An 8,539-nucleotide genomic window follows, 5' to 3' on the forward strand; every position below is an offset into this window, starting at 1 on the left:
TTCTTTCTTTCTTTCTTTCTTTCTTTCTTTCTTTCTTCTTTATTTCTTTCTTTCTTTCTTTCTTTCTGTTATGTCCTTCTTTCTGACCTTCTTTTTTTTCTTTCTTTCTTTCTATCTTTCTTCCTTCTTGCCATCGTTCTTTCATTATATCGATGGGCTTGTCATTTATCTCTGACTTTCTACATGTGTTTTTCTCTTCCTGTCTCAGTCTGTCTGTTTGTCTGTCTCTCTGTGTATATATGTTTGTATGTCTGTCAGTATAATTATATCTTTCTCTATTTCTCTCTTTCTCTCTTGCTCTCTGTCTCTCTCATTCTCTCTTTTGCTCTCTCTCGCTCTCTGTCTCTCTATCTGTCGCTCTCTCACTCTCTGCCTCCCTCTCTCTCTCCCCCTCTCCCTATCGTTCTCTATTTCTCTCTTTCTCTCACTCTCTCTTTTGCTCTCTCTCGCTCTCTCGCTCTCTGTCTGTCGCCCTCTCTCTCTCTCTCTCTCTCTCTCTCTCTCTCTCTCTCTCTCTCTCTACCCCCCGCCCTCTCTCTCTCTCTCTCTCTCTCTCTCTCTCTCTCTCTCTCTCTCGCTCTCTCTCTCTCTCTCTCTCTCTCTCTTTCTCTTAGAACGACTGTCCTAAATATTTGCAATCACATTTCAAACATGCCACAAAAAGATATGGGTCCCAAAAAATCATCCCTCCTATACCTCGCATAGACCTCTACAAATCGAGCTTAGCCTTCTCGGGAGCGTTTCTCTGGAACTCCTTACCCCAACAGATAAGAAATGCAACTTCAGTGAAAATGTTTTAGAGACAGTCACGTTCACACATCATTCGTGAATGACATGTCTTGTTCGATTGTTATTTTGTTAAACATTTTGTACTAATGTTAACGGATGTGTAGCTGATCGGAGCAACTTATTCCCAAATGAAAGGTATAACTATGTCAATGTAATTTTGTAATTTTTTGAGTTCTCCTTATGTAATTCCTTAAATGCACATTGTGTTGCATTCTGTACAATGTATTTCTGTATTTTATATGATTGAATTTATATTTCGATGCCTTAGAGCAACAATGGTTTACCTGAAAAATAAACCTTTTTTTCACTTTTTTATATGTGATAGTATCTATTGTGTACATTATGTGAGTCAAAATAAAAAAATGAAACTGTCTTTGGTTGTGAAGTTATAAAGCAAAAACCATTGTTGCACAAATTGTTTTGGCGTGTTTCCACACGCAACACTGTTTCTTCTTCCCTTATGGCATTCCTCCATGGGACAAGCACAGAGCTTCAGGAAGATGTTTTCCTGCATAAACAGTCTACCCGTCAATTAACCCCCACTGACAGAGAAGCTGATAGCAGGAGTTCGTGGCAGAAAGGGGAAATACCAGTCTACTACAATGATACTCTAGGACTGCCTGTGCTATCTGCTATCAGCTGTGCGGTTTAAAGTGGGAAAGGAATGTCTTGAGGCATGAGTCACTTCCTTGCCTGCTGGAAACTCCACACTGGCCTGGATTATTTCTGTCAACAAGATAATTAATCTGGCACTGAAGGTAGTTTGGTCTCTACAGTTGGTGGAAAGTCCACTTTCTTTGCTTGTTGCACAAGAGGAAAGACGTTTCTTCTCCACTGGAAATTAAACTAATGTATTTGGTAAGTCTGCTTTTTTATTTTATTTTTCTTCTTTTTCCTGTTCATCTGTTTCATCACATAAAAGAATGACACCAATTTCATTATTCATCATTGAATATATTAATGCTATATCATGTTTTTTGATGAATTTCTTTTGATTTTTAAATCTTCCTTACAAAAAAAGGAAGATTTATTCAGATAGAACGAGAGGAGCGATGTCTGTCAGTATGTGTGTGTGCTTGCGTGCGCGTGTGTGCATGTGCGTGCATGCGCGTGTGTGCGCATGTGTGTGCTCGTGTGCGCGTGCGCATGATGCGCGCGTGCGTGCGTGTATGTATGCGTGTGTGTGCATGTGCATGCATGTGTGCACGTGTGCATGCATGCGTGTGCGTGCGTGTATGTATGTGTGTGTGTGTGTGTGTGTTTTTGTGACTGAAAGTTGTCACCCAGGGCTATCTCTGAAGTTTTTTGGGCAATCTTCAACATTATGTTGGGACTGGTATAACATTGATAATGTCAGATTGAGGGCACAAAACCAATGATCAAGGTTATAATGATGCAAAAGGTCAATTCTTTTAAATACATATATTTTGGACATTTACTGGCCGATTTTTTTTTATCAAACTTGTGTACAATGTCAAGGCTGACATGATGTCCAATATATATTAGGTTGAATGGATATGACATAGATTTAAGGTCACAGTGATCCAAAAGGTCATTTTCTATTAAATTCAAAATATTTTGATAATTTTAACATCTTCCCCAAATTTACACCATATGTCACAATTGAGAGGACATAAAATATACATTGGTTTTAATGGGCCTGACTCAAGTTCAAGGTCACAGTGACCCCAAAATATCATATTCTTTAGTCCCAAAAAGGGAGATTTTAGAACGGCTTGACCGTCTTGTTTCTTCTTGTTTAACCATTCACTTCATAACTTTTTGCGATTCAGTAAAATAAAATAAAGCAATTTGAACTTGTAAGTAAAAGACAAAGCGACAAAGATTGTAACGTTATTATATTCTTGATTTTGTTGTTCATTGTTTGTGTATTTTTATTTTAAAATGAAAAGGTGCCAATCGAATAAAATAATAATAAAAAATATTTTGTCTTTCACAGACTGTAAGCACGGCTAGCAGTGACAATGTGGTCAGAAGGCGATGATGATTTCTGGATGAACATCCCAATGGACTTTGGTAAGAGTGTGATCATTACAAGCATAAGTGAATTATGCTATTAATATCTGACTTTGATAATATAGCAAGTACTTCTCTCCCCTCTCTCTTTCCCCCCTTCCCTCCCCCCCTCTCTCTCTCTCTATATATATATATCTATATATATATATTATATAAGGTGCTGTCGTACCTTGAAAAAGACTAGTCGCTTGAAATATTGGATTAATATTGTTTTTACATGTTTGTTTGCCTTTTTATTTCTTTTGTGTATATATATGTGTGTGTGTACATAATTCCAATTCAAAAGATGACCTCTGAGCCCGAGCTCTCTTTCCCATATTTTTCCCTTCTTCATTGGCAGGGCAAGCTAAAAGTAATCAATAGACAAAGTTGACCACCCCCAGTGTGTGTGTGTGTGTGTGTGTGTGTGTGTGTGTGTGTGTGTGTGTGTGTGTGTGTGTGTGCGTGTGTGTATGTGTGAGAGAGAGAGAGAGAAAGAGAGAGACAGAGAGACAGAGAGAGAGAATAACGGCGCTATAGCCTAGGTCTTTTAATCTTTGGCGAACAACAGTACCCTATCATCACTTGAATGTGAATTCAGAGCGTTTCCACTTGTTTTGCAGATACGGAATTGAATGGAACTGATAAAGTTGATAGCTGCGTGGCTGATGACGGAGCGGCTAATGATGAAATGGTTCCTGACCAAATGACTGATGAAAGAGTGGTTGCTGACGTACCACCGGTAACTGCTGATCCAGTGACTGACACAGCAACTACAGACTCAACACCTACCGATCCAGTGACTGACAGTGACACAGCAACTACAGACCCAACACCTACCGATGCAGTGACTGACACAGCAACTACAGACGAAACAGCTACCTATCTAGTGGCTGACACACTGGCTGATGACCCTGTCACTGATGGCCGAGCGTCTAACGACCCTGTCGCAGCTGCTGTTGCTGAAAGCCATGCCATTCACCGGTTACGTCAAACAGCCTTTACAGTTCATGAGAAAAGGCTAGACACTGTTTTGCTTCACAATGGGATACAACGAGTCTCCATACCTGCTGACGGAAACTGTTTCTTCAGTGCTGCAGCACTGCACCTCATTGGACATGACCATCAGTCTTTGAGGGAGATGCTGTGTCATCATATGGAAGACAAGATTTGTCTGTATGAAGGTTTCTTTGAAACCCAAGGTAACAACAAGCGACGCTCAGCTCTGGAACGCATCCACTGCCTCACAAGAAATGGAGCTTGGAACACAGAGGCCAATGATATCTTGCCGCTCGCTTTAGCTAATTTCACCAAGCGAAGAATCAAGATATTCACCAGCAAAATGAACATTCCTCACTTTGACATAGTACCATCAACAGGCAAAGCGTCGATCTTCAAGCCGATTTACCTGGCTCTTTTGGCACCGAGAGGACAACCTGCCCACTATGACGGTTGCTTGATCAAAGGCGGGCGTAGTATTTACACAGAATTCGCAGACAAACCTGTCAGTATGTTGCCCAGAGATACGGAATCAGTTCCAGGATGCCCGAGAGATATTTCTCCTGAGCCAGTTCCAGAATGCCCGAGAGACATTACTACTGATCCAGTTCCAGGATGCTCCAGAGATTTATCTTCTAACTCTGACTCTTCAGATGAGGAAACGGACACCGAGAGCAATGAAGTGCCCAGTATGACAAATGTCTATGTTACACCACCAAAAAAACAACGTGGGAGGAAGAGAACTGCAAAACCTGACAGCTGGAAAAGAAACGTAAGGAAGAAGCTACGCTTGACAGGACATGAATACATGAATACCAAGGGCAAGAAAGTTGAGGCAAAACAAGTGGGCCAGCTAGACTGCAGCAAGTGCAAATATAAATGCTCTGAGAACTTTTCTACGCTTGAGAAACAAAACATCTTTGAGTCCTTCTACAAGCTTGCCAACTATGATCGTCAGAAAGACTTCATCTGTCATCACGTCGTGCAGAAAAAGACTCGCAGGTACTTAGATGATGATGATAAAACTGTAGAAAACAAGAGATCTGTTCGCAGAAGTTTCTTCTTTACTGCAGCCACAACCGACAAGAAAGTCCAGGTATGCAAGCGTTTTTTTGAAGCCACCTTGGCAATCAGTCATTCATACATTAACCATGCTCTCACCAAGTCAGCTGGTGGAACATTCAGTGGTACAGATGGACGTGGGAAAAGTACACCTGCCAACAAAACACCAGAGGCTACCAGACAAAGGGTTAAGGACCACATTCAGTCGTTTCCAACGGTCGAAAGTCACTACTGCAGGAAAAACACCGGCAGGTTGTACCTGGACAGCAAGCTCAATGTCAACCAAATGTACAACATGTATGAAACTGAATGTGAAAAGGAAGGTATCACGCCGGTGTCGGCTAGTCTCTACAGAGACATTTTCAACAAGGAGTTTAATCTTTCATTCCACAAGCCCAAAAAGGACCAATGTTTGCTGTGCAATGTATATAAGGACGCCAAGAGAGAAAACAACTTGACCCCAGAGTTAGAACAGGAGTACAAAGAACATATCGAAAGAAAGCAAGAAGCCAGGTTGGAAAAGGAGATTGACAAAAAAGCTGCCCAGGAAAGAGATGATACATATGCAGCAACGTTTGACATGCAAGCAGTTCTACCAATCCCTTCTGACCCGACAAGCATCACATACTATAAACGCAAACTCAGTATGTACAACCTAAGTGTGTTTTCGCTTGGCGACAAGGCCGCTTCTTGTTACATGTGGACTGAGGTCGAAGGACACAGGGGTTCCAACGAGGTCGGCACCTGCTTGTATAAACACTTGGAATCACTGCCAAGATCAGTAAACCATGCCATTTTTTATTCTGATACCTGCACAGGCCAAAACAGAAACCAGTTTATTGTATCAGCCCTGCACCACGCTGTGCAGAACATTCCCAACATTGAGATCATAGATCAGAAATTCCTCGAAAGTGGCCATTCCCAAATGGAATGTGATTCTATGCATGCCGCAATTGAAAGAGCCAGCCACGGAGTCAAGGTCCATCTGCCAAGAGATTGGATTACTGTGGCCGGGTGTGCAAGGAAGAGCGGAGACCCATACACTGTCATTTCCCTAGATCATGAATCCTTTCATAACTTCAAAGAAGTCTGCAGGAACACCATGCGGAACACGAAGACAAACATCAATGGGCAGCGTGTGAACTGGCTGAAAATCAAGTGGCTCCGTGTGACAAAGGGAGACGGAGACACGATATTCTACAAGTACAGAATGGGGGAACCTTTCCAACTACTTAAAATCAAGGGCACCAGTCGACGAGGCCGCCCACAGGTGACAAGCATGGGTCTTCCTTCTCTGTACCACAGCCAGCTGCCAATCTCCGTGAGCAAGAAGAAAGACCTTGTCGATATGTGCAATGCAGGGGTCATAGGAAAGGAATGCAAGGACTTCTACAAGGACCTAAAGACCTCAACGGACACCAAGGACTGCCTGGCCGACACAGATGTCTTGGAGGAGCTGGACGACACTGATGACGAGTAGATGGCGGATTGTTGATGGATGTATGCTGAGACGCTTCTTGTGTAGAACAATGGACTAAAACTCGTGGAGAATTAAGTGCTGAAACATAAATTATGTGAAGAACAATGTGGAGATTCATGACTTTTTGTGCTGAAACTCTTGTGGTGGATACTGTGCTAAACACTTCTGGGGAACAATGATTTCAGTGACGATTTTTGTTTATTGTACTCATACATCTATTTAAAAAATAACACGGACTGAAAAGAAACTAAACTGATATTTCCTTGGAACGGCTGTGTAAAGTGAGACTGTTGCATTTATGGGACTTATGTGAGTCAGTAACAGCAGGGGCCACAAACAGCACACAAGGTATGTGAAATATTTCCATACATGTATTTTGTAATTTGTGGTTGTTTGTTATTGCATGTTGAATTTATTTTTTCTCTTCCATAATGCATTAACACGCGTTATCATTATTAAGCCTGTTTTGTCAAAATGTGTGCAAAAATCTGCCCAGTGCAACATTTTTGTTTTGCAGTTAACTTCTGTGAGTGCATATTTCCTCTGGCATACTAACATAATCGCACACTGTTTTTGTCCTTGTTTTATCTTTTCAATGAAGTATTTCTTTCCCCCGAAATCGGCGTATGGCTGCCTGAATGGCGGGGTAAAAACGGTCATACACGTAAAAAAATCCACTCGTGCTAAAAACATGAGTGAACGTGGGAGTCTTAGCCCATGAACGAAGAAGAAGAACTATTTCTTGCCTGCACACATAGTCTAATTGATTCATACAACCTTGTTCCACAAAATGTGATGGACTGTAGCATGCATTTCCACAGGCAAGACTAGCCTACCAAAACATAATCTTGTTTTTGTCCTTGTTTTACCTTTTCAATGAACTATTTCTTGCCTGCACACATAGTCTAATTGATTCATACAACCTTGTTCCACAAAATGTGATGGACTGTAGCATGCATTTCCACAGGCAAGACTAGCCTACCACAACATAATCTTGTTTTCCTCAAACATTTCCTGCAGTGTGGAAAGAAAATTCAGGCAAGAAGAGATTATCACATAAAATGGAGTAATTCTCTCTTTCTTTTTAATGTATCAAAACCATAATTTGTTGACATAACGTTTACACCAAAATGCTTGTATTCTGAGTGTTTCGTGTGTTTGGGTTTAATCCTTGAATTGTTCTGCTTGTTTAAACTTTTGAACTGAGCCAGGGCGGAATTTTTCAAAATGGACGCTTCGCCGCTAAGCCGTTCTTGCTCTAAGGCATCGAAATTTGTAATGTGCGTCTGTCTTTATGTGTTGTATGAAGGACAGGTTGGAAGAATAGGCTTTGCCTAAAACCTTTATCCTTTTGTAATAAAGTTCTGAGTCTGAGTCTGAGTCTGAGTCTCTCTCTCTATCTCTCTCTCTCTCTCTCTCTCTCTCTCTCTCTCTCTCTCTCTCTCTCTCTCTCTCTCTCTCTCTCTGTCTTTCTTTCTCTTGTCAATTGACGGCCATTGTCTGTGCCTGGGTCTCAGAGGGGTGATTGACACCATGCAAGGTGATCACTGTTAGCTGTGTCCATTTCTCATCAATCAAACTCGAAGCATTTTCATTAGAAAAGCTGTTCATTAGCGGAGCTGCAACAAGTGCTGTCCTTCTTTTGGAGTCATTTGGGAGAACATGGGAATTCGCCATTCTTTGGAAAAAAAGTTGGAACATCGTGTGAAATACAAACTTTTCTTCCAGACTGAGAATCAAGACTAGCGTGGTGTGTGTGTATGTGTATGTGTGTGTGTGTGTGTGTGTGTGTGTGTGTGTGTGTGTGTGTGTATGTGTGTGTGTCTGTGTGTGTGCGTGTGTGTGTCTGTGTGCTTGTGCGTGTGTGTGTGTGTGTGTGGGAGAGGGGGGATTGGTGTGCGTACGTGCGTGCGTGTGACGGTGTGTGTATGTTTGTGTGCGTTCGTGCGTGCGTGCGAGGGTGTGTGTATGTGTGTGTGTGTGGGTGTGTGTGTGTGTGTGTGTGTGTGTGTGTGTGTGTGTGTGTGTGTGTGTGTGTGTGTGTGTGTGTGTTCTGGGTGTGATGTGCACTCAGTTATTTGTGTCTGTGTCAGAAAGACGCTATCATCCCGTGTATAAAAGCAGACCTCTGCATTGTTTGAATTGTTCGCAGAAAGAAACTAACCTTCAAACAAATCTCTGATTTGCCTGAAT

At 41.8% G+C, this 8,539-nt stretch overlaps 1 protein-coding gene across 2 annotated transcripts; it reads left to right on the forward strand.

The window, feature by feature from the left end:
- Window positions 1-1,161: 1,161 nt before the first annotated feature.
- Window positions 1,162-7,610, forward strand: LOC138954542 (uncharacterized). 2 transcript variants are annotated; one of them, XM_070326359.1, is made up of 3 exons: window positions 1,162-1,647; window positions 2,750-2,826; window positions 3,429-7,610. In XM_070326359.1, the coding sequence occupies exons 2-3, from the start codon at window positions 2,775-2,777 to the stop codon at window positions 6,344-6,346; spliced, it is 2,970 nt and encodes a 989-aa protein (XP_070182460.1). In that variant the 5' UTR covers window positions 1,162-1,647; window positions 2,750-2,774; the 3' UTR covers window positions 6,347-7,610. The 2 variants fall into 2 exon arrangements, with proteins under 2 accessions (XP_070182460.1, XP_070182461.1); XM_070326360.1 differs by lacking the exon at window positions 1,162-1,647 and having other exon boundaries at window positions 2,514-2,826.
- Window positions 7,611-8,539: the final 929 nt, after the last annotated feature.

This window comes from Littorina saxatilis, unplaced genomic scaffold (assembly GCF_037325665.1).
Source record: "Littorina saxatilis isolate snail1 unplaced genomic scaffold, US_GU_Lsax_2.0 scaffold_1518, whole genome shotgun sequence".
In the NCBI taxonomy this organism is placed as follows: domain Eukaryota; kingdom Metazoa; phylum Mollusca; class Gastropoda; order Littorinimorpha; family Littorinidae; genus Littorina; species Littorina saxatilis.